We start from the raw sequence: 26,465 nt of genomic DNA on the forward strand, positions 1-26,465 counted from the left end.
AAAACTCTAAGAAATCACTTACATATCGTAGAAAAATTCAAAGTATACAAGAAGTCAGTGCAATTGTAAGTCAGCCACATTCAGTATATGCAGCTTTCATGATTTGATAATTAACTGTTCATAAACTTTTCACAATTTCATTAAAACACAGAGAAATAAATATAAAAAACTATATTTTTAAACAATATCGAAATATTAAATTAATCAGTATTAATAATAATTAATTTAGTGATAATAATTGGCTCTATATTTATAATTTCTGATATAAAAAATATGTTACAGTTTGTGGTTTTGAACTTAGGGCCCTTGATTTACAAGTCTATCACAATACTAACCAAGCCATGCAGGATTCTGATAGGGTATATCAATTTGTATGATCACTTAAGTTTCTTTTGATTGGATGATAACAAGAGAAGTATGATGATGATCAGAAATATCTGACAAGAAAAGTGATCCTATCTTATCTCTTTATCTCCAGAGTTGAAATGTATTGGATTTAACAAAGTTTTCCAAAATTTTATGACTTTTACACATAAAAACGTCAAGTGTCAAAACTACTACCTTCCAACAGAAGCACATTAAAAATTACTGAATCTCACCAAAAATGTACACATAAAACACTTAAAAAACCATTATAAAATGATGCTGCTGTAACGACAGACACCCTGCTTGTTAAGAAACCACCCTTCATGGCAAATTAGAATCCTAGATCACAACTTTTTAAGTAAGAATCATATTTTACTCAATCAAACTATTTTACTAAACAGTATTTAAAAGTTTAGGTCAATAAAATACAAATAAATTGAATAAATATGAATAAATTGAGACACAACAAAAAATTCAATAATGTTGAATTTTATTTATTTTAAATCTTTAACATGGTTATAAGATGAAACATTTAAATTTTAACACTAAATTACTTGATCAATGAACATAAATTATGTTTCTTCAATTCTTTTTCAAGGGCACTTTTTAGTTTGGATTCCAGTGCTGCTCTGATTTTCTCATCAAAATGATTGACGATCCAATCAACCAGTCTATCCGCTATAAACTTAACCTTGCCAAGATTTTTCAGTACAACTTTTAAGTCACCGAATTCATTTATCCTTGCATCGTCAAGCGTAGTTTTGCAGTTGTCTCCGTCGATAGTGATGGTTATCTTGACTTCGATTGAGTTCCTGTTAACGTTGATGCTGAGTCTGTCCGAAGTGCTGAGTTTGCTGATCCACGCTCTGCAGTGTCCGAACTCCAACTGCATCTTGCCGAGTCCCAGGAGCACCTTGACAGTAGCGGAATCGCCACTCAATGTCAAGGTCGCATTACCGGTTCTCTTCAGGGTCGTCAAATCGCTAAAAACTCCTCGAGTCGCTTTCACCCCACCCTTCAAGAAGCTCTTCTTGAAAGTCCTTTCCAAATCAGGCACCGCTACCGAACCCGAGTTGGTTTCATAGAAACTATTTGTTGCGTCTTGTATAAGCACGTCAACCACGTCATTGATATTGACTTTCTCACTGTCATCAGCATTGATAAAAGTACTGGTACCCGACAATATTAGGAGCACTGTAAGAAATAAATGTGTCATTGTTCATCTACTAAAACACACAGGAGTAGCTGAAAGAAGTAGAAGAGTTCACTTTCTAATTAGAATTAGTGATAATGACACATCTCCGATTTCAACTGTGGAAACTATTTGTGATGAATGAGTCAACATGTCAGACAATTGACAATGTACATACAGCTGGACTGTCATTCATCGGTTCGTCACTGACTTTTACACGAATTCAAATTCTTTTTATTAGCTTTCCTTAAACATTACAAAAAAAAGGCCCACTGTGTAACAAACTAGACCCTAACAATGTTCTATATATACTATTACAAAAATATGACAGTTTGTTTTGTTTCAAACAGAAACTAATTGACAGACTGCCTTAAAAATTGTACAAGTATTCCTATGTGATCCAAAACAGATAATGGTATTTTTAACACCTAAAATCATAAACCATCATAAATAAATAGGATGATATTAAGTTGATTAGTGGATTGAAAATAATTGTTTGAGCAACACATATGTTTCATTAATCAACTATTATAAAGTAAACAAAAATACTCTCATAAGATTAAGATTAGAATATTGGACACCCGTGGGGCAGACCCCTATAGTTGGATGTATTTCAAATCCGCAAAAGGCAGAGCAAAAGTGCAAGAGCTTTCGATTGATTTCAAATATGTGATTAAAAAAATAGTTTGAGATACCTAAAATCTCTTCACAAAAATCAGGAATTTTTTAACAATATAGATTCTCATTTATAGACAACCATTTCCTATAAACCCATTTCACTTTTGAAGCTTAAACCATTCTTCTATTATAAAATACTAGTGCATACTCCAAATTCAAATTTTAATATTTTAAACAACAAACATAATTTAAATAAATATTTGAACAAATAGAAATATAAGATAACAAATAAGAACACCAGCTAATTTTCACTAGCTTGTGACAAACGTTTACTATTTGTTACTGTGGTTCGGTACCATCAGTACAGTTGAATAAGTTTACATTAATGATTTTTCTAAAAGTAAGATCGAGCAGGTTTCTAATTTCCTAACCGAAGAATGAATTGGGAGGTACGGACCTTCCTTAAAAGTAATGGGACCTTTTAAACCTATTTCAAAGTGATGTGGGCAGATACAATGCATGAAAATCAGGAAAGGGTAATAACTCTTGGTTCGTCTTGTGATTGTGAAGTGGGTTTGTGTTGTCAATGATTTCCGGGTGGTTTAGTCGGTCTTCACAGCTTAGAGCGACTTTGGCTGGATTGGCTGTGGTATTTTTTTACTTTATAATTAGTTACTTATAGTTGTTTATGACAATGCATCAGATTGTAATATGTATTTTAAAATAAATTTTTGTTGTACTATTATTATATCCCTGTCTTGCAGATAGGACACTGTTTTTTTTTTTTTTTTTTTTTTTTTTTTTCAGGGAAGAAATTAAAAGTACGAGTTGGAAGAATTAAAAAAAAAAAACTGCAAACAACCATTTTAAAAATGTATATCTCAGTAAGAAAATCATTTTGGAGATGTATAGAATATGTTCATAACAACCATGATAGTAATAAATATTTTGACTACCAATATCAATGGCTCACAATTATGTACAGTCAATACTCTGCTTTGGAATGAAATGAAAAAAATGAAATGAAAAATTCTTTATTTTTACAGGCAAAGTTAGGGCCGCATGGCCCTTTCTTACACTTAACCTGTTGCAATGTAAAATTGACAGGCCACAACCCTGTAGGGGTTGTGGCTTTAGCCACATTACTGCAGCTATTACCCATTTCACAGTGCTGTTAATCACATTGTGGTAACTGCGACTTTAGTTTCCTTATCAAATTGGCTGACTCTTGATATACTTAACCCTACAACTGGCACCGCTTTTAAACCTCTTGCGCAGTTAAATTTTAAAAATTAATGCAAAATTAGTTATTTATTACACAAAACTTGAATTTTACTACATTCAAAGTAAAATACAGTAGACTATAAAAGGAATAAAAATTGGGTTTACTTTTACATTCATGGTCCTCCGCAGTTGAAACTTGTATTTTCTAAAAACATTTTTTTTCATTTTCTCCTGCCCAAAGAAATCACTAAACACCTTCAATTTTTAAATTCAAAACATCCAGGTTGTTTTGTTGGTCAAGACAATATCTACTTATAATACAAAACGAAAACAACATAAAACTAACAGAACAGAATCCAGCTGACTCAAACAGCAACAGTTGTCAAAGATTGTATAACCAGTAATACATCTTTAGCTTTTAGTGGCGAGTATAATATAAAGAAACGTTTTACGTATAAAAGTGAGTACATTAAAAGAAAGCACGGAACCTACCGACTACAATGATATAACTTTAATTACGATTTGAATGATGATGTAATTAGCAGATGATGTTTAATGTGCAGCAAATTATGTCTCTTTCTGTTTATGGCAGGAAAAAATGTGTCATAAATTACAACTTTGCCAGTTCCAGGCAGAGTAATGTCTGAAGGTTGATTGTAAGTGTAAAAGTGTAACGAGCTTAAAAATGTGACCAATAAAATATTTTTCATTTAGTACTTTTAACCCTTTTACTACCGTGCGATTTTGACCACCATGAAAATTAACACAGCTGATGACTAAATACATTTTTTGTAGAAATTTCTCAACCCAATTCACAATTTACCATGTTGTACTTAATGTGTTATACATATTATGTTTACAAATTTCACTGTTACCATATTTTTAACATGTAGTGGAAATTGTTTTCATTGGCTGAATAGGCTGAAAATTGTTGCACATTGAGTACAATTTATGGATCCACACTCATTAAAACATTACTAACTCAATATAGTCTTGGACTGTTTTGGTCTAACTGTGAAGAGCCATACTTATTCAGACATACTAAAATAATACAGTTTAGACTTTAAGTATGTAATTGTTTTTAATGTTGCTTTTTGGATTTTTACTTGTTTCCCTTTCTATTGAGCTTAGCTTAGTAACACTCATGGAGTGGAGGTTTTTAAATGAATGAGGAATATTTACCATTTATGTTTTATCTTTATGTGACATTTGATGATTTACAATTTATTTCATACCGTCAAAAACCCCAGATGGACTGTAAACATTTTATGACAACATCCATGAAATTGTAATATTTTTTAATTTATAATTATCGACTAATTACAAATACTCTAAATTAGCATGATAACAAACTACAACTACATCTTTGATCAATTTATTTGCTCTCAACCTTTTTAAAATGGTATTTATCTGAGTGATTCTTAACATAAAAGATGCAAAAAAACAATCAGGCACAAAAATTCTTAACATTATTTTGATAATAAATTGTGGAAACATTATCAAGAAAATAATGGCGATGAATGGCTATGTAAACGTTAACAAGATTAGTATGTGAGCGCACACCACTTGAATGACAGTTCCACCTGTCACTCGTCTGCATCAATCATCAACAGACAAACCAGTCTGCGTCAACAGACAACCTGACGTCTTTAGGAAAGTTGTGCTTCAACAAATAAATTAGGTAAGGCATCAATAGATCAATATTTAGGTTATTAAAAATATATATTCTATAAACATTTTTAAAAGCAAAAATAAATTTGTTTACTAATGTGCAATATTTTTTTTTTAATATTTTATAACTAAGATACACACCTGTAACTTAGAAAAAAACATGGTGTTATAAAGTTCTGCAAAGTTTAACTATTTTAGTGCCATGTCGTTTAATTTCTGTATGAAAAAGCCATGGCATTCTATTGCCAAATATAGAGTTTTAGAAATATATTTTAAAAAATAACCAGGGATTTAATAAGTGTAAAAATAATTATGACAAATGAACTCTTTATTTATATTTTTAAGGAAGAAAACAAAACTGTTACATTTTGTATCTTATTAATACACATATAGCATTTTTACAAATGTTTTCAATGACGTTGCCACAAAATGCTATACATGTTACAAAATTTGTATGAATAAAACAGTAGTAATGTTATTAAAACAATATAGTTTATTTTTTGGACGAGGCCATTCAAAACCAAAGGTTTCATCATCAGGCAACTCCTCAAATCAATATGTACATTATTTTTATTATGATTAATATTAACATAACATACAATGTAAATATGCAAAAATTTTGAAATTTTTCAGCCAGTATGAAAAATTAGATATGACTACAGTTTAATTTTTGAATAAATTGAGGAGAAAGAAGACTGAAATTTTAAATACAGCTTTCTTCATTGTTTATGAGTTTTTTGTATTTCTGTTTATGTATAGTGTTTCCCACAGATTTAAGTTCATTGGTTTCGTTAATTCTTTTACTAATTTTAGATTTTTAATTAATATTCTGTGTTCTGATTCAATGCAGTGCTTGGCTACAGCAGATTTGTAGTAAGATTCTCTATACTAGAATGTTCTCTGATTCAGTCATAAATTTATCGTCAGAGTATTCATACATTATTTCCTTTTGTAAATATTTAGAAGTTAACCAATCTGTAATTATTTTCATTGTATTCTTAATTGGAACATTAGGATTAAGTGATGTTACATGAAAAGATATGAGATATTCGTATTCATCTAGAATGTTTTTAATTGATTCTATAAACTCTTATCTGTTCTTGATGGAAAATGAAGAGAGGTAAATGCACTCAAGTTCATAATTTCCTGTTAAATTGTTTTTCATCATTAACTGGTTGTCGCACAATAAATGTCTTAGGCAATGGTTAGTATGGATGCGAATTCTGACGAAAATCTGTTCTGAAGAGACTGACGAGTTCGTACGAAGTCGTCCGAACAAACAAAAGCCTGTTTTCTAATGATTCTGTTTACAGTGGCAGCGACTTTTGCGTCAGAGAAGACATGAAATCGTCAGAACGTTTTGAGCGATCAAACAAATTTGATTTTTTCGAGCGGCCAGCAACTTGTTTCACCCTGTGCGTTGAATTTTAAAGTTATTAACTTAAATTAACCATGGATATTGATAAATTAATCGGTTTTGTGTACGAGAACAGGTGTTTGTGGGACATGAGAGATACAAATTTCCACAACAGAGATCTTGCTCGGAAGAATCAGGATAGGGTTGTAGCAGAACTCAACACAATTTAAGGTGAATGTGGGTAAAATGTGGGTTTTCAGTAAAACTATATTTTTTATGAAATTTATTCTTTTTATCAAACAAAGGTTGTTTTATTTATAGGGTTAATTGTTATGTAAATCAGATTTTAAATAATTTTATGAATCTAATTTGTTTTTTTTTTTGTTTTAAAATGAGATGGTTTTGTTATAATTAATAAATAATTGTTATTTGACCAATTAAATACATTGTTACATACATACTACCAAATATCGCGTTAACATATTCTGTTTTTACCCTTTTCAACAACTTTATTTTCAATAACGGGCTTTCAAGAAAATATTGTTCATCGAGTTCATCCATTTAGCTAGGCGGATAAGACACGTACTGACTATAAGATCTGAAAACGCGCACACTGTAACCGCCTTGTTCTGACGAGGGTTTTGGACATACTCGTGAGAACAGATTTTCGTCAGAATTCGCATCCATAGTAACCGTTACCTTAGGTTCTAGATTTAACTTTTAAAGGAAAACAATATGGTCATCAGATCGAAATTAGAATCAAAACTTTAAATGATTTCCTTATCCAAACAATTAATTACATTTACACTACATTATAAAGTATTCTGGCCTAACAGTATCCTGGTTACAGTGAGAAGAATGAACGCGCTGCGACTCTCCCTAATTCTGCTGTCCATCTCCCAGTGGTGTTCCGGCGAAACTACGACCTCCAAGAACCTCAATTGGTTGGTAGACTCTCTCTTGGAGAGTACGACGAAAATTATCCAGACTCTGGACGATGGTCAGATCGCCATACCTGACCTGGAAGAAACGTTCCACAAAACCATACTGTTTGTTAAAGTCCGTGGTGGTGTCAAGGCGACCGGTGGAGTTTTCCAAAACCTGACAACCCTGCACAGGACAGGAGACGCGGTCCTAACCTATAACAGCTCAGCGGCAAAGATCAGTCTCCTCCTTGGCATGAGCGACATGGAGATTCACTTCAGCCACTGCCGAGTCTGGCTCGGAAAGCTCAGCGTGTCCGAGAGCCTTCGAGTTAAAGTGAAAAAGAATTCTCTGGATGCAGAGATCTCTTTGTTTGAAGACGACCAAAAATGTCATGTTTCACTTAGCCACATACGGATGAACGAGTTTGGAGACTTCGACACAAAAGTCAAAGGGTTGGGCGTGATGAATGGTATGGTGGGGTTTCTAGGTGATACGGTGATGAACCATTTTGTAAACAATATTAAATCTTTGGTAGAAGCTAAACTACACAAACAACTCTCACAAGAACTGACAAAGTATCACATATGCACTGGTGATATCTTTTAGAGAAAATATATTTTTTAGATTTCATTGATTTGTGTCTAAGCAACCCCAGTACTTTTTCCAATTTATACCTAGCTATGGGGTATGTAACCTGAGGGTTAAATTGTTAAGAATAGCACAAGTCTGTTATGCTCATATTTTTAGTGAAAACACAATCACATACATATTAAACTCGCTACCACTACTACATCACCGCCTTCTAATAATTATTTGTATACTTGGTGGTTTTCGAACAATCCATTGCCAAATACTCTATAATATATGTTACACTTAGCAATACACTTTAAAAAGTCATTATTATTTATAATTCTAAGAAAGTCAACATAAAAACTCACAAACAATAAGATTACAACTATTAGTGAAATGCAAAATTAGGTCCACAAAGAGAATATACAGAGTCAAATATCAAAATTTAGCTGTGCTAACATTTTTCTGCAACATGTTATAAGCTATTTTTATGTGCATATTCCACATTCAGAAAAGAGTCTATAAATATTGTAATCAAGGTTAAGCAAACAACACATCTGTCTCTTATCTGACAAAAAAATTCTCTTAACCCCATTGACCCTATTCAATTCAACTCTGTCTTTAAATGCTTTTCGACTGAGAGTCAGGTTGAGAGTGTGGCTTCTTCCAGGAAGTGGCAGAATAACAGTTCTGATAATTGATTTAATAGTTCCAATATTGGAATAGGAAGTTAGCACCTCCTAGCCGTGTCACTTGTTGTTTTGACTCTACACATCCCTATATAAGGGCTATTTTGAAAGTAGATTACGTTTTGATATAAACAAAAAACACAAGTACAAGAAAAAATTGTATTATATATATTTGAAAGTGACAATAAAATACTATTTTTCATTATAGTCACCATATACCTTTAGGCACCTTTCATAACGGTAAACTAGTTTTGAAATTCCAGTGTTATAAAATTCTACCGCCTGAGTCATAACCCCCCGTAGTTTTTGGGGGAGTGTGAGTGCCCCCACTCCATAGACTGTAATTTAGTTTTGCAATTCATGTGTTTTATCAGTCTCGCTTTCTGTAATGATTCGACCAAGCAGCAATTAACCATCTTTTTAATGTCCAAAAATGTCAATGAAGCAGCAAGATGCTGATTTTTATGGGTTTCTGTTAAGATTTTCCATACCCATCATGCACAAGATTTATGGTAACTTTTGTGTAACAATTTTCTGTAACAACCTCCTTGAAATTTGAGGAAAACTAATTCTGTTATTGTGAATCGGCGGTCTTCTTTAATCTTTTCATTAGAGATAACTGAGAGACAATTTCTGAGTCACAATGCTTGGCCGCCTACTTCGTTCATCATCATGCCCATAGTTTGACCATTTTTAAGCCTAATGCACCACTGACGCACTCCACCTTCAGTAATCAAATTGTTCCCATAAACTTCACAGAGTTAGCAATAAATCTCAATTGGTTTATAGTGCTTAACCAACAAAAACCATATCACCGACCGCACATCACAATTCACAGGATTTTCAATTGAGTCACACAATTTAATCTGCTATTGTAAAACAACAAGGAGCAACAGTAACCTCTCATTAGCACAGCTTTATAGCCACTGAACGGAGAAATGCCCTGACATCAAAATGGCCACGATAGTCCCGCCCTACTGGCTACTGAGCGAAACGTAATCCACTTACTGGATAACACTCATATTTTGTGAAAAAGACAGGAAAGAATTAACAAATTTAGTAATATTAACTAAATAGATATATATTCTACCAGTTCCTTATTAGAATATAATAGTCAATTTATAAACAAACACTCCAATGATAATTAAATTATATATTATTGTTTCCAAAATTCACCGTTATTACCTATAATCTAATTAAATATTAATTTTTACATATACAGTAGACATACTTTCTGGTTTTACAAATTTTATCTCTTTGTATTCTTAATGACATGTTTTTATTTAAGTCTAAATTGTTTGTATTATTATTTTAACCACTTTTTTCAGTTATGTGTGTCTGATGATTTGTTCCTTAAACACGAAAGGCCTCACAAAAATAAAATTTAATAGTTACAGGAGTGTTTCTCTATAAATTAAGTAAATAGATATATAATTAATATTCATGCATAAGCACAAATATGTTCCAGAATTGGTGGAACGACATGTTACACAAGTGGAGACATTAAAATTTTTATGGTTGAACATTTTTCTAAAATATTCATGGAATATGCAGTTAAATGTAACTATTAAATTATATTGCAAGATGTACAATCTCTAAATGATAAAAAGAAGAGAAGTAATCAAATTGAAACAAACTTATAATTAATATTTAATGCCAGTAATTATTATAAGAAATTAAAATAGGAAATTAATGCAGCATTGCAGCATTTATTTTCTTTCAACCAAAAATCCAGCAGTAACACAAGTCTGTATAATTGGTTGTTACATTCAATTTGGAGAATGAGCTAACGAGTCAATCGGAATGGAAGAAATACTCACCAAGAATGGAAGTCCGCCATGCCCAGATCGTTCTCTCCGGCAGGTTGGCCTCCCAGTCGAGTATGGTGTCATGCATGCGACCACGGCAGGGCCGTCCGTTGAGCCGGGATGTTGGACACGGTTTCAGTAGACACTTCTGACCCACAGATGAGGTGGCACAGCTCCGCACAAACTGTCTACACACATTTCTCTCTCAGTACAGGGTCATCCCATATCATATCCACACAGGGTGTAAAGACGACCACCTCAGAATTTGATGAAATTTGGTATGAAGGTAGTCCTCATATTAATTAGGTAAATTGTAAATATTCTTCCAAATATTTCAAATTTACGGTTATGTAAAGTTTCTCAAACAACACCATACAATATATTTTAAAATCACCATAGCTTTTATCCTAATCCATCAAGAGAGATGGGAGTGGTGTTATTTTACTCAGTTTTAAATGCTCTTTCTTTTTATGTACAACACAACATACTTGGCCAAAGCAAGTTTATTTTAATTCAATTTCAAAATTTTGAGATACAAAATAATTTGTTAATTACAAAATGTTTAGGAAATGCTACAAGCATTCCACAGAACTTGTTATTTCTTGCCTAGGTCCATAAATAACAGAGTTGTGAAACAAAAAAAAAATGTAATAGCCGTTATATTGAAACAAAATGGCTTTACAGGCTAACCAGTGAACATAACCAAGATATTTAGAAAACAAAAATGTTGTGCCAATTTTGAATTCATTTCAGCAATTCTTTTGCCAGTTCTTGGTGATAAAATAAGAATCATGGTAGTTTCATGTAATGGAATCTACACCATTCGTTATACAAACAGCTTGCTTATTAAAAAAAGTTAAGGAAATCCATTACAGAACACTTTTGACCCATTAAAAGCCACATAAAACTCTAATGTTTTTTCTATTCAAACTGTGGATATATATTTTATTTTGCGCATTAAAAATATTTATAACTTTCAAATTTTTCCTTAAGCTCACAAATAACAGTTTTTTATATTTTAAAAAAGATTAAAACGCCTCTATGATGGAAGGAAATGGCGTATCAAGCTAGCCAATAAACTTAATCAAGATATTTGTAAAATCAAATTTTATACAGAGTTTCAACATGTTTGTCTTTTTTTGTTTTTGAGACAACTATTTAAAATTGATATCTCAGCCAAATTCACTATCCAACCATTTTATTTTAATATGGCATCAGTTAAAAATTAAAACAATTTCATAAATCTATTATTTATGGACCTAGTGGAAAAGTAAAAACATATTCTACATTTTCCAAACATTTTATAATAAACAATATTTTTGTGTACTTCTTCATACTGAGCTGGAAGGACATTCTTTTCTTATGTACGAAATGAACATTGTCCACTATTTATCGACATTAATTGCCAGTGCCCACCTGTTACACTGAGCACACTGTTCCACAAACATGTTGCCGTGGAGCTCAGCCAGATTCCGACGAGGCACCCCGGACCGCAGATGTAGACCATCGATGTTCTGGCTGACTATGTATTGGACTTTGCCTGAAACAAAATTGAGAGCATCATAACAATTCATAAACACAAACATGTTGCCGTGGAGCTCAGCCAGATTCCGACGAGGCACCCCGGACCGCAGATGTAGACCATCGATGTTCTGGCTGACTATGTATTGGACTTTGCCTGAAACAAAATTGAGAGCATCATAACAATTCATAAACACAAACATGTTGCCGTGGAGCTCAGCCAGATTCCGACGAGGCACCCCGGACCGCAGATGTAGACCATCGATGTTCTGGCTGACTATGTATTGGACTTTGCCTGAAACAAAATTGAGAGCATCATAACAATTCATAAACACAAACATGTTGCCATGGAGCTCAGCCAGATTCCGACGAGGCACCCCAGACCGCAGATGTAGACCATCGATGTTCTGGCTGACTATATACTGGACTTTGCCTGAAACAAAATTGGGAGCATTGTAACACAATTCATAAACATAAGCTTGTTGCTGTGGAGCTCAGCTAGATTTTTATGAGACCCAGGACCGCAGATGTAGACCAACGATGTTCTGGCTGACGATATACTGGACTTTGCCTGAAACAAAATTGAGAGCATCATAACAAAATTCATAAACACAAACATGTTGCCGTGGAGCTCATCTAGATTTTGATGAGACCCTGGATCGCAGTTTAGATCATCAATGTTCTGGCTGACTGTATCCAGTATACAAGCTTTTCAAAATAGTTCAAGTTTCTCTAAAACCGTTCGAGCTATTCAATCAAATACCATGTAATTTCCAGAAATTCAATTAATTTAACTGCTATTTATACAAACTGATTCACTCTCTGACTTCAGGGTCCTAAGACACTGTTCTTCAAACTAAAAGCCCAATTCTGAAATGGATCAGGAGGCTGGAATATTTTTCAGTCATTACCTATCACTTTAGTTTTGTGAGAGAGAGATTTGGTTGAAAGTATCCTATTGCATGCATATACACATCTATTTGCTGAGTTGATCCTATTTTGTATCTCTGGTTCATCTGTGTTTTTATTTGATATTGTGACCCCAAGGTACTTAAAGTTCTCCACTTGTTCGAAAACATGCCCATCAATTTGTAGGGGTCCTCCTCTTTGATTTTGATTCCTTCTAAAGTGCATATATTTAGTTTTTGCATCATTCGTCTTCAACCCCACTTTCTCTGCCTCACTCATAAATAGTCTAGTTAGTGACCTCAAATCATCTACATTTTCTGCAAATATGACAACAACATCTGCAAAAGCTAGGATGTTTAGTTTAGCTCCAACTTCCACCCCTAAATCCCTCTCTGCTACACTCTGAAGTGCTTCTTCTATGGCAATATTAAATAAGATTGGAGAAAGACCATCTCCTTGCCTGACTCCTGAGTTTATCCCAAAAGGTACACAGTCCCGACCATTAATTCTTACTGAGCCTCTTGACTCTGTGACACTCATCTTAACTAAGTTTATTAATTTTCTCGGGATGCCAAATTTATCTAGTTGTGTCCACAACTCCTTTCTGATTATGCTATCGTATGCTTTTTGAAAGTCAATAAATATGGCAAAAAATTCTTTATTATATTCCCAGTATTTAGCTAATATTTCATTGAAAATGAAAATCTGATTTGTGGTTGATCTGCCCTTTATGAACCCTGCCTGTTCTTCCCTGATTATTTCATTTGTATAATGTTCAAGTCGGTTTAAAACAATTTTGGATAAAACTTTATATGGGATGCTGAGTAGTGAGATGCCTCTGTAGTTACCACACTCTTCTTTTTCACCCTTCTTGTGTATAGGTAACTAAAACTAGAATATACAAAACAATTATATGTCCAGTGCTTTTGTACGGATCCGAAACGTGGAGGCTAAATAAGCTTCTAGTTTTCGAGAATAGAATTTTACGTAAAATTTATGGGCCATCATATGAACAAGGGGTATGGAGAAGAAAACATAATAGAGAAATCAGGGAGCTCTACAATAGTACGGATGTAATAGGAGAAATAAAGTGCAGAAGACTCCGTTGGGCAGGCCATGTTTTGAGAAGAGAAGAGGAATGCAAACTGAGGAGGGTAATGTACGGTAACCCAGAAGGAAGACGGCCGTGGGAGACCGAAAGTGAGATGGTGGAACCAGGTGAAGGCTGATATGGAGAAGATGGGCGCTTCAGAGGAAGATGCAGAGGACCGTTCAAGATGGAGGAGCTTTGTTGGTGCGGCTAAATATCACCTCCGATATAAATGGCCCTGGGAGTAAGTAAGTAAGAGTAGACCTATCACTTTAACACCTATCACTTTAGTGTTAAATATGCCTATGATGTCCCTGTTATTCAGCAGGAATTGGATGTGAAGACACCGCTATGTTCTGGTTAGTATTTAATGCACATTTTTTGTTGCATTTTTATCAGAATCAAAATTATTTTACAACAACCAGATTTATTATACAACAATTTTTGGAAGGTTTCACACCCTCACTCCATAGAGCTCAATATACCCCAGGCTTCCTGATGAGATCCTATGAACGAAATTCCTGTATGTTGCCCACTAAATGCTAGAAACATTATTAATGGTTAAAAATACTTTATGAGCATTTATTAACTTACAAAACAAAAAAAAAGCTTACAATTCTTAACCTGTGGTATTTCTTAAAGTAATTTTATACTGTATATACCTTTTGGGACCAATATTGTGTTGTTGTTTTTGATCAATGACTTGCCCAAGCATGATACTACAAGTCTAATTAAGTCATAGAGGAGATTTCAACTATCTCAAAAATTATTAAAAACTTGAACTTAATATTTAACTGGCTTATGAAAAACAAACTTTTATTAAATACCTCAAAAACATTGATATTTAACCGTCACTTTATCAGAAATACTCTTGAACAATTAGAAATAACATTTTTTGAAAATCAATTAACTACTTCTAAAAGTTGCATATTTCTTGGCGTTATTTAAGATGACAGTAATTTCAGATAGCAAAATCACATCAATCAATTAATTGGAAAATTACATTCAGCATGTTATGCAAAAAGAAAAATTAGTAATCTGACTGATCTAAGAATGGCAAAAACTGTTTGTTTTGGTTATTTTGAGTCTTTAATGAGGTATGGTATTGTTTGCTGGGGCATGTCACGGAAAGTATTATAGCATTATAGAAAAGTATTCAAAGCTCATAAAAAACAATTAAGATACTAAGCAATTTAGATTTTAACCATTCATGCAGAAACGATTGGTAAAAAATCTTCAAATTTTGACAGTGAGGGGCATATGTACATCCCAATTCACCTTAAAAAAACATTTTCTTATAATAACCAATATTTTTCAATAAATTACCAATAGTGATAAAGGATATTCCAACATTAAATTCCTTAAAAGAGTCATTTAAGGATTTTGGCTGGAAAATTAAATATATAAATATGATTTTAAACCAGATTTACTATGAATTTAGAAAAAGTATACATACTGACTCCATGATGTACCATACTTAAAATTATTTTGAAAGTTCAGTATTATTTTATTGCAAGATTAAATCAAATTATAATAGTATTTAGTTTTTGTATCTATTCAATGAGCCTTAAAGCATTGTAACAGTTCTCCTGGGCTAATAACAAATTTTAATTCAATGTATTTGATTCTCTATAAAGACAAAAATTCTGTTTTTATTACATGCAATTCTTAGTGGTTAAGCTTCTACAAGATGAGTTATATTTTTATAATTATAGATATTGATTAGGAACAAAAAAAATCATAAATCAATAGGGCAGTGCACAATTTGTTTCCTACATGAGAAGAGCTATTTATAAATTTACCAATATTAGCAGTTATTATTCTTAACACAATACATTAGATGATTAGTCCTCATGTTACACATGACACTGAGTGACATTACAATCGACTAGTCACCAAAGTGTATTGAGGACACACACTACTTGACTACAACGTTGTGACCTAAGGATAATTCCCAACGCGTTTTCTTCATCACAATCACTACTATGTTCCAAACCCCCACCGGTTCCCTGGAAACCACATTCCAGTACCTCAGTCTGTGCGGCGTCTGTCCGAACACTCTCCGAGATGACACCATTCCTTGGACTAGAAAACTGTCCACCGCCATCATGGCCATTTTCCCTGCCCACTACTTTGTCGAAATGATGTCCATAGCCTACGAGAACTTGAAAGACATATCCACTTTCGTCACAATCGTCGGGGCCATTTTTGAATGGACCAATTTCGTCGTTGCGATTCTGACGCCCCTGTACAATGCCTCGTCACTCGTCAAGTTCTTCAAGATCGTGGAGGACGCCCACCAGAGCATCGCATCTCTTGACATCGCGCAAACGGTCGTGCCGAGCCACAAAGTCCAGCGTTACTACGTCTACGGCTGCTGTGTTATCCCAGGACTGATCACTATGGCGGTGTACGCCCCCTACTACACTTTCTACACCGCTTTCACCAGCACTGCAATGGTTGTCGCCACTGCTGCCACTCTCGTCAAACTCAAGCTGATGCTGCTCCTGCTCGACAACAAGTTTGAGATCCTCAACGACCACTTCAAGCAGGTGAGCGACCAAACCATAGGAACCGCACAGGATGACAAGCTCAATGTCGACGACTTCATATCCAGGCTCCACCGCACCAAATACATCGTACCCAAGGAGAAGACTCTGATCTCTGGTATGACCGTAGACAAGATTCACAAGTTCAACAGGTCCCACTTCCTGCTGTGCGACGCCCACATGGTCATCAACTCCATGTTCTCCCAGGTCGGCCTCATCATGACACTCACCGTCAGCTACGTGTTCCTCAAGGCCTTCATGATCCCTGAGCACCTCATGTACGGCTTTGGTTCCTACCACCTCTATGCCTGTGCCTTTTTCACCATGTACCTCTTCATCTCTGTCCTTACATCGGCAACTAACGTCAAAAACAATGTGAGTACTGCAAACCGGAAATCAGAAATTTATTGTCACGTAACATTACATAATTCTAGTAGATAAGATCCACAATGAACAGGTGACTTCTCAATATACTTATTCTAAAAAAAATTTCTAAACATAATTAATAATTCATCGATAAATAATCGTTATTAATCACTCAAAACAGTGATCCAGTATGTGTATATATGAAACATTAAATTCTAATGGTACGGGTACAGGTTATTAGTTTATTCATGTTAAAATTAAATAAAGCTAGATGTATCTATTCTTATTCTAAAATAAAATAATTTACAAGACATAAAACACATTTAAAAATAATGAGTGATAAAATAAATACAGTGCAATATATATATATATAATTTCAATAAACATTGAAACGCAAAAAGTACTTGCTCCGCCGGGAGTAAGTATTTTATTTTACTTCCCGGCGGAGCAAGTACTTTTTACGATTCAATGTTTATTGAAATTAAATTATATATATTTTATTTATATATATATTATTTAAAACTTCCTAAAGACGGGGGTATTAAATCCTCTGAAATATAGAAGTGAAAAATAGTTCTTTTGTTTTCTTCCATTCAACACAGTGATTAGTATATTTATATATAACATAATTACAAAGTTTTGAAATGGTTGGAGAGTAATTTATTCAACGAAGAAAATCATTTCCTGAATTATACTCTTTCTCAATTAAGATATTTTTTAATTTTAGAGAACTTTTCTAGAGGCAAAGAGGATAGAGATTGGAATTTTATCGTAAAATGTTAGTCCTTTGTAATAAGGGAACATTTCAAATAATTTAGTTCTATTGGGTATGCAAGTCTGTCTCTCTCTGTCTTGTACTGTAATCATGATCTTTTGTGGTGATCTTATTAGGTAAGTTTTTATGGGTAGACCTCAAATATATAAAGGAACCGTATTAGAATATAAATATTTGTGGTAGAATAACACATAATTTACAGTATAATAATTTGAAATGTTAAGGTACAAAAAAGAAAGTTTTTGTACAGGCTGACAAGACTGGCTACATGATCCATGAACTGCTCACTGAAGAACTGCCTGCGGATGTCGATGAAGAGGTAAAAAAGGTTCTTGCAATACAATCATTATTTTGCATTTTCTGTAACAATTCAGATCAAATCTATACAACTTCAATAAAAATAACCTTTGTATGAATTAATGCGGTTGTAACAACAATGCAAAGATACACTGTATTATTTATTTTATTTATTCTTGTTTCAAATTTTAGTATATAGCGATGTATACTGAGAGGAGCATAAGAATTTATATTTCAATCTTGAAGCACATCTGTTTAAAATTTCAATTTCACATCTAATACTGCAGCAGCTGCCTTTTCATTTGTATATATTAATAGAAGTCACCTTGGAATTCTGGTTTCAATAGACGTACTTACAATGACGTTGGGTCGATTTTATTGTTTTAGTTAGCAGATTGCATTTATTATTCTTATCTTAATGTTAGAAAAGTTTAAAGCCATTTCTCACAAAGTTGCAAGAGTTATATGATTTTTTAGTATAAAAAATAAACTTTAAACCGTCAAAGGTGTGAGAGATGTGGTGAGAAAATAATGAATAATGAGTGAAATGGCGGAAAAGTTACTAAGAACATTTCATTAAGGACAAAAAATGTGCAAAATGAGAATTTGAGTTATCATAATTTTAAATTGTGTAATTTTAGTGGGTGTGACATTATAGGCCTATAATTGTGACAATTAACTATTTTCAATCCTTGTTCCTATTTGATGATGAACCTTTTCATGTTCTGCTTTTAAGGTTCATTCAAACAAAACAACGTAAATTCAGTCAAAAAGTGACTACTTCTGGCCATTGCAGTCTACTTCTGGTCTAATGTATTTCTGGTTCTGTAGTAGAATTTTATTATTAATTTATTTTAATTATGATTTGTTTCTTTGGTAGGATGATTAGCCCTCAGGTAGGGTTGTTTGCCTTTGGGTAGGAATGGCAATCAAGCAATATTGTTAGGTGATTTTCTTTTACTATTAGTTGTTACTCGGACACAATAAACTTTTTGATAGATCAGTTGGCTCTAAGGTAGGGAAGTTGGTCCTTGAGTAGGAGTGGCAGTCAGGTAATAAGGTTAGGTAAGTTAATGTTCTTTTTTCTGAATTAAAAAATATATTTGTCTTAATGCGGGAGAAATACATTTTTCTTGTCCTCTATTAAAATTAGTGGTGTCTTTAGATTTTAATATATTTTCAGTTATTACTTAGGTTTTCCTCCATTTTATATCTATTGTACTACTCTCCTATAATGTTTTTTTTTAATTTTAAGTTGAAATTTGGCAGACAGTTTGAAGTGGCTAAAGTAAACAATTACCGCACAATGTATAGTAAAACTGCCTTGTACTCAGTTACAGCTTTTCTCCCACACCTTGATCCATCGGAAGATTGGACTCTCTGCTGAAGGATTCTTCAACATAGACCTTAAGCTGGTTACGAAGGTAAGATTGCACACTCTTTGTAAAATTGTCTCCAAGTGTGGACTACAAATTTACGGAACCTTGACTGTGGAAATCTCCATCACACACAACCAAAGGAGTTACTGTATTTCAGGTTCTTATTTTATAACCGATAAGATTATAAGAATTTGAGGAATTTCATATTAGTTTACTGAAGAGTACTTTGTACAGTATGTATAAACAAGAAACCAATTTCAGTGACACAGCATATTACGAAACCTGGCTACTCCACCTTTTTATTGAAGTCTAAAATTACTAACCGAACAAACTGAAACTGAAAACATTAATTTATATGACGATTTTGAATAGCACTATTAAGTACATCTTCCTTTACGACACTCATAAATAATTATGTAACTAAACTGGAAAGTTTCAAACCAGCCTAATAATTTTAAACTATAACAAACAATTATAATTTCAAACTGTACACTATCTTTATATTACACTAAAACATAAGTTTTGTGTTGAAATAATAACATTGATTATATAACTGGACAATTTCAATAGTCACTAATTGAACATTTTTATTTCTTTTTACAATTTGGTTTAAATGGTTGTGTACTAAATTTCATTTAGTAACATCATTACTTTTTCCTTTATAAAGATATTTCAGGGAAGAAAGTAGTCATAAACATCCTACACTTAATAAAACATTTGAGATAAAGTGAAAACTATTCTTCAAGTTCTTTATTATTTTAAGACTTTCTTTTTCAGAGGTTGGGTAAAGAAACAAGCTGATTTCAATTCTTTGACTCTTGAAAGAGTGATTCAGATTATTACAACTAATAGCCTATTGTTCAGGGGTGCCTTTAAAATATGCATTAAACTGATTGCCAATAACATTGAGATCAGTTATCAAATTAATATTATTTTTTAGTGAAATGTTAGCTTTATTTTGTTGTTGTATTTCTTCCTAAATTTCTGATTATGACTTACAGCATTTAAATTTTTTGAATTTAAAAATGTTATATTCTTGTTTTATTTTTCTTAGCAAACTTTCATATTTTTGTTTTTGCCTTCTCAAAAGATTTTTAATTTGAAAAATTATTACGATTTCAAACCCAAAGTGATTTAAGGAAAATTAAAATATTTTTTGTCTCAGGAATTTTTTAGGTTCTATAAAGATTTGAACATAGTTAAAAATTGGGAAGAAAAAGACAAATGTAAAATGAGTCATGTGATTAAATACCTTCTCTGCACTTCATTGTTTCTGATAAATCATTTTTCCCCAAATTTAATTTTCAATTTATTGTTCGCAAATGGTGGCGAAAATTAAAATTTATTTTTGGAACATTTTTTCTGATTACAAATTTTAATCTAAAATCTCTATTAGTTTCATCACTAGTTCTCAGCACCGTAATGAACTGGCAGTGAATTTGCAACAGCAGAGAATCAACTCCAGCTATGACTAGAAATGTTATCATTTTTCATCTTGCATCGATTAGTTCTCTTTTCCTGTTTATTGCACTACCACATGAAATCTCTTTTCCTGTTTATTGCACTACCACATGAAATCTCTTTTCCTGTTTATTGCACTACCACACTTATCTCTTTTCCTGTTTATTGCACTACCACATGAAATCTCTTTTCATGTTTATTGCACTACCACACTTATCTCTTTTCCTGTTTATTGCACTACCACATGAAATCTCTTTTCATGTTTATTGAACTACCACACTTATCTCTTTTCCTGTTTATTGCACTACCACATGAAATCTCTTTTCATGTTTATTTCACTACCACACTTATCTTTTTTCCTGTTTATTGCACTACCACATTAAATCTCTTTTCATGTTTATTGAACTACCACACTTATCTTTTTTCCTGTTTATTGCACTACCACATTAAATCTCTTTTTCTGTTTATTGAACTACCACACTTATCTCTTTTCCTGTTTATTGCACTACCACATGAAATCTCTTTTCATGTTTATTGCACTACCACACATATCTTTTCCTGTTTATTGCACATCACACTTATCTCTTTTCCTACTTATTGCACTACCACATGAAATCTCTTTTCCTGTTTATTGCACTACCACATGAAATCTCTTTTCCTGTTTATTGCACTACCACATGAAATCTCTTTTCCTGTTTATTGCACTACCACATGAAATCTCTTTTCCTATTTATTGCACTACTACATAAAATAGACTTGTAAAACACAAGGATAACATAAATTTTACGGAAACTATAAATAAGAAGAAAGCTAGAACAAGTACTTCTCAGAATAGATGTAATAGTTATGTGTGATGTTCTAGATGGTGTGCACCTTGGCTCCGCTCACGCTGATCATGGTCCAGCGCAAGAACAGAGCAATCAGAGCTATGGCAGGACAGGTGTGAGCCGTGACACATCACGCAAGTTGGCACCACTTGTGCAGCTTACATTACACGTTGTGTTCTCGTTAAATATGAAAGGTTTACAGCACTTAGTTATAGAAATGTCATTACAACTTACACTTACTCATTTTAAATGAAGTTATTTAATACTGTTTTATGTGCTACTAGTTTACTCAGATACCATAACCTAAAAGTACTTTTATGTAATAACTCAATTCAGAAACATTTCAATTTTTTTTCTTAGAAGAGTATTTTGAAGAGCCTCATAGTCATATAAAACACTAGAAAAATACTTACTCAAATAATTTTAACACATATTATTTTAAACTACAGAGTATATGTAAACATTCTCATACATTTCAGGTTATGGCAGCTATTTAAATACGCAGCAGAGTATTCAGAAACTTATTTGAAGGGGAGAATGGTTCAGGGGGAAAAGTGGATGGATATTATTATTAAAAATAATGAGCATATATATACAGAGTGTTCAAAAAAAGGGTGTCACAAACTTCTGTGGCTGATAGTACTCATCATTCCAAACAAAATAATGTCCCATATACATAGTTTGAGAAATGTGTATTTTAGCCGCTAGCCACCATTTTATATTTTATATTAAAAAATAATACCTTTAGAACTAGTAAAGCTAGATATACCAAACTTAGCAATAGGTAATAATTAATAAAAGGAATCTTTGAAAAATTGTTGGTGTTATTTACTTTTATACAAAATAATGTCTGTTGTTTTAAAGTCAAATAACAAAAAAACCAGTAGAGTTATAAAAAATGTACAAACAGTACTTTGCTCAATGAAATCTGTCAACGCATAAGTGAGCACGATCACTTTTCATGTATGCTTGCCAAGTGTTGCAATGACTTTGTCAGTTGAAGGGTATCAGCTGTTTTGCATCAGTTATAAAGAATTTACAAAATGCTAACTATTTTGCAATATTTATAACAACTCCAATGATACTTTTTTCAACGAAATCCGTCAAAGAATAAGGGAGCACAAACACTTTAAAAGTACGCTTGCACAAGCCGGGAGCAACAAACATCTAACAGTTGAGGGGTACCAGCTGATTGTAAAGCATGGCGCACACTGTAGACGCGCCGCGCCGCGCCGAACCGCGCCGCCTTTTGGAAATAATTCCAGCTTAATAGTTTGCATGTGTTCAAATGGGAGTGCGCACACTAGAGCGCGCCGCGCCGCGCAGCCGCGTCCGCCGCGGAATAATTCCGCTGCCAGAACTCTTGGGAGAAGTCGAGCGGAATTTATTCCGCTGGGGCGGCGCGGCGCCCGAGCGGAATTTATTCCGCTGGGGCGGCGCGGCGCGTCTACAGTGTGCGTAGGCAGCGGAACCGTTTCTTAGCCGCGGTTACCTTCGGCTGTCTTCGTACTACCTCGGCCATCGTCGGTGAGGTATAGCAGTCGACGTAAAAATCTAACATTTCCAGAATAATTCATGATGCAAAGCTAGAGGCCATTTCTGGGTCATATAACACCGCTCATTCATTTCTACGCTCAGATCCTACACCCACAGCACTAGTTCCTTTTCAGACTACCCAATATATGCCGCAACTACCAACTCCTATTGGTCAGATGGGACAATACCCAGGGGCACAAGAGGGACGGTTTGCTGTTTCACCTGATGGATCCAGTAACTGTCCATACACCTGAAACTCAGCAGGGTCAAGTGATACAACATCACATGATAAAACTTATTGTAATATGTAGGAAGTACTGTATGCATAATTTGTGTGTTATTTTTGAAACTATGCTTTCTTACAGATAAAATACATTACATTTTTGAAACAAATAGCCTATTCCTTATTAAAAAAGCCCTGACCAGCGATACATTGTTAAATAATAATTTATTGCTGAAAACACATTTGATGTTATGTTTTCTAACCGAAGAAGAAAAAAAATTAATGAGTAAATTGTGGTTTCAGAAAATATTAAAATTTACAAAACATTATTTGCATATATTTAATAAAAACGACTTTATTGTAAGTTTATCCATATTTTTGTATTTAATAAAGACTTAGTTAATAACTTACCTTAAACAAACCGCAAGCCTTTCTTCAGGTGAAACTGGTCTTGTTTGTACTGGTCTAAAATATGTGTCTTGTTTTTCAATGAAAGGCCTAAGCATGTTCAATAGCTCATAAAACTTTTCGGGGGACATTCTCAAAATATTGGAAAAATTTACGTTTGTCCTTTAATAAATCGGGGAAAAGGTGGTGAAATTCCCCGTATTTTTTTCCTTTTCTCATTTATAGGATGAACCCACATTGTTTTTTGTCTCTTCTCCTCCTCTGATTGAAGAAGACAAAATAAAAACAGATCTTCATCTTCAGAGCTGCTCATCGTGTAAATTATTAAACAAAACGACACAACATAACCATACGACTGCACACTAATTGATAGCACTGCAGCTGTGGTGAGGGAAGGAGTTCGGCGCGCCCAGTATGTGCGACGGTCAGCGGAATTTTCCAAAAGGCGGCGCGGTTTGGCGCGGCGCGGCGCGTCTGCAGTGTGCGCCATGCTTAACTCCAGGCCTGTGCAAGCGTACTTTTAAAATGGTTAAAGTGTTACTAATTAGTTGGTAACTTGTACATTTTTTATAACCAAACTAGTTTTTTTGTTACTCATTTGTGTACTTATGTTTGGAATGATGAGAACAATAAGCCACGTAAATTTGTGACACCCTTTTGTGAACACCTTGTACACCACCTGCGTGCGCAAGTGCGTGCACGCGTGTATGACTGAAATTACTTATAAAGCCAAATGGAATTTTGTGGACGATTGAAAGTACACATCCTTCTGGGTATGTTCCTGTAAATATGATCCTGTAATAGCATTGTAAGTTATAAAGTAAGTTTAATACTCTGAATGCAAATTTAATTTATCTACTCTAATTATCATAGCACCTTACAATAGTTTTTATTATTGTATTCTACATCTGACAAAACTCATTGCATGTATTGTGTATGGTCAATAAATAATCTTGAACTTGAGAACAAAAATTACAATATTTAACGCTTTTAATTTCATTCCAAACCAGTGTACTAGGTTACTATGGTAGAAGTAGATACAAAAGATACAAAATCTCCAGAAATATCCTCACACAGCCATGAATCTAATTTCAACTCATTATTGCCTGTAGTAAACAATTGCCACCTAGCCAACTCTAAACCCATATTACTATACAGTGGAGTCCCGCTAATCCGAACACGTGTAATCCGAACGTCGGTTAATCCGAACAGGTCCAGGAGGAATTATTTATAACGATAATGAACAGTTATAGGAACTAATTACTTAAAAAATGAAAATGGGTGCATCATTTCGTACATAAACAAAGAAAACTTTAATAAATACATAAATAATGAAGTTAAATACAGTACCAAATTGAAACTTATAGGTTAAGTATGAGTTAAATTACTGTATTAAGAAGTGAAATCAAACAAAAATTGGACGTACAGTACTGATATTATTATTGAGTACAATATTAATTGTTAAAAGACATAAATTCAGTTATTGTCTTCTGTCGCATTAAAGAGAGTCTATTGGATGACGCGTAGTTTCGTACAACTATTGAACGCGTGGACCCGTACAATATCCAGTACGCTCACATTGCTTAACAATAGAACTCTCACACTAAATACGGTAAATGTGCTTAGTATTCGCAAACACGTTTATTTGTCAAGAAATACAATGCAACAGTCAGAAAACATGTTTTAATAAACAATGTTTGATAATTCTATAACAAAATAGACCCATTCTCAAGTTTAAAACCGTATTTTTCTGTAATTCTGGCTAATCCGAACAATCACATAATCCGAATAGGGCTCGGTCCCAATTAGGTCGGATTAACGGGACTCTACTGTATTTGGACTTAAATTTTAAAAAGGTTCTGCTGTCCTTAACCCTTTCAGTGCCAGACAATCTCCCTAGTGCGCGTGCAAGAAATGCCAGGCATAGTGCCATATGCTCATGCAAGAAGAGCCAGGCTATAATTGCCAATTTTTCAGCAGTTTACAAAAAACTGTCACAGTTTTGTTATTTATTGATGAAAATTGTTTACTTTTTGTTTTGTTTTTGCTCTAAACAATGTGCTTTGAATTAATACTGAAAAATAAATTTACTACAACATGCATTAAAAATATAAAACCAGAAAAAACTTTTACTTACATAAAATTTTATGATGAATTTTTTCAGTTTGGTGTAAATATAAGGCCAGTAAAAAAATCCTTGTTCCATAAATTGAGTATGTGTTTGAACCTCCACATACTTTTCAACACATACACAAAAAATTATACATCTATCTTCAAAAATAAAGGTTTTATCATTGTTTTTCAAAAATAACGCGTATTTGGATTTTTCGCACATCTTGCTAAACACTGTTTTTCACTTTATATAAAATTATGTATTAGGCAAATATTGAGAAAAAATAGCCTATTTCAAGTTTAAAATTACACAATTAATAAACACTTATAGCCTACTTAAAAAGGTTTTGCAAGCAAATGTGGCCTTTTTCCTCCAGCCTGAGTACTTTTTCTTACTACAGACAGAGCAATTAAGTTTCTTTTTATTTGGCAATTTGTTCAAGAACATTGTCCAATCGGGATCACCACTGCCGTTATTAGCCGCATTACCCTCCTGCTGTTTCCAGTGAAGTATACAACATAGGCCTTCTTTCTTGAGGGCCAGCCATTCAGTGGAAAGTTCTTCTACTAGTGCCACAGTGTACTCTAGC

General features: G+C 33.5%; 4 protein-coding genes across 5 annotated transcripts in view; 2 read left to right on the forward strand and 2 right to left on the reverse strand.

Moving 5' to 3' along the window:
* Positions 1-26,465, reverse strand: part of LOC124366950 (NAD-dependent protein deacetylase Sirt6-like) — a 52,632-nt gene that overhangs the window by 6,380 nt on the left and 19,787 nt on the right. The window contains 3 exon segments of the mRNA XM_046823570.1: positions 10,435-10,469; positions 10,472-10,610; positions 11,839-12,238. Coding sequence (XP_046679526.1) covers positions 10,435-10,469; positions 10,472-10,610; positions 11,839-12,238 — 574 coding nt within the window.
* Positions 469-4,732, reverse strand: LOC124366953. Its single transcript, XM_046823574.1, has one exon. It carries the CDS (start codon positions 1,580-1,582, stop codon positions 917-919), a length of 666 nt encoding a protein of 221 aa, XP_046679530.1. The 5' UTR covers positions 1,583-4,732; the 3' UTR covers positions 469-916.
* Positions 4,942-7,985, forward strand: LOC124366952. The gene is made up of 2 exons (XM_046823573.1): positions 4,942-5,081; positions 7,279-7,985. Exon 2 carries the CDS (start codon positions 7,287-7,289, stop codon positions 7,959-7,961), a length of 675 nt encoding a protein of 224 aa, XP_046679529.1. The 5' UTR covers positions 4,942-5,081; positions 7,279-7,286; the 3' UTR covers positions 7,962-7,985.
* LOC124366951 lies at positions 15,303-22,914 on the forward strand. 2 transcript variants are annotated; one of them, XM_046823572.1, is made up of 4 exons: positions 15,303-16,866; positions 17,883-17,951; positions 19,264-19,353; positions 21,632-22,914. In XM_046823572.1, exons 1-4 carry the CDS (start codon positions 15,928-15,930, stop codon positions 21,713-21,715), a joined length of 1,182 nt encoding a protein of 393 aa, XP_046679528.1. In that variant the 5' UTR covers positions 15,303-15,927; the 3' UTR covers positions 21,716-22,914. The 2 variants fall into 2 exon arrangements, with proteins under 2 accessions (XP_046679528.1, XP_046679527.1); XM_046823571.1 differs by lacking the exon at positions 21,632-22,914 and having other exon boundaries at positions 19,264-19,692.

The sequence above is a fragment of the Homalodisca vitripennis genome, chromosome 7 (assembly GCF_021130785.1).
Source record: "Homalodisca vitripennis isolate AUS2020 chromosome 7, UT_GWSS_2.1, whole genome shotgun sequence".
NCBI lineage: Eukaryota > Metazoa > Arthropoda > Insecta > Hemiptera > Cicadellidae > Homalodisca > Homalodisca vitripennis.

Excerpts from the sequence above, each read along its gene's own strand:
- LOC124366953 (XM_046823574.1), bottom strand. The coding sequence starts at position 1,582 with ATGACACATTTATTTCTTACAGTGCTCCTAATATTGTCGGGTACCAGT.
- LOC124366952 (XM_046823573.1), top strand. The coding sequence starts at position 7,287 with ATGAACGCGCTGCGACTCTCCCTAATTCTGCTGTCCATCTCCCAGTGG.
- LOC124366951 (XM_046823571.1), top strand. The coding sequence starts at position 15,928 with ATGTTCCAAACCCCCACCGGTTCCCTGGAAACCACATTCCAGTACCTC. Across the intron at positions 16,867-17,882 it reads CAACTAACGTCAAAAACAAT|GCTGACAAGACTGGCTACAT; the intron begins GTGAGTACTGCA and ends GTTTTTGTACAG. Across the intron at positions 17,952-19,263 it reads CTGCGGATGTCGATGAAGAG|TTACAGCTTTTCTCCCACAC; the intron begins GTAAAAAAGGTT and ends CCTTGTACTCAG.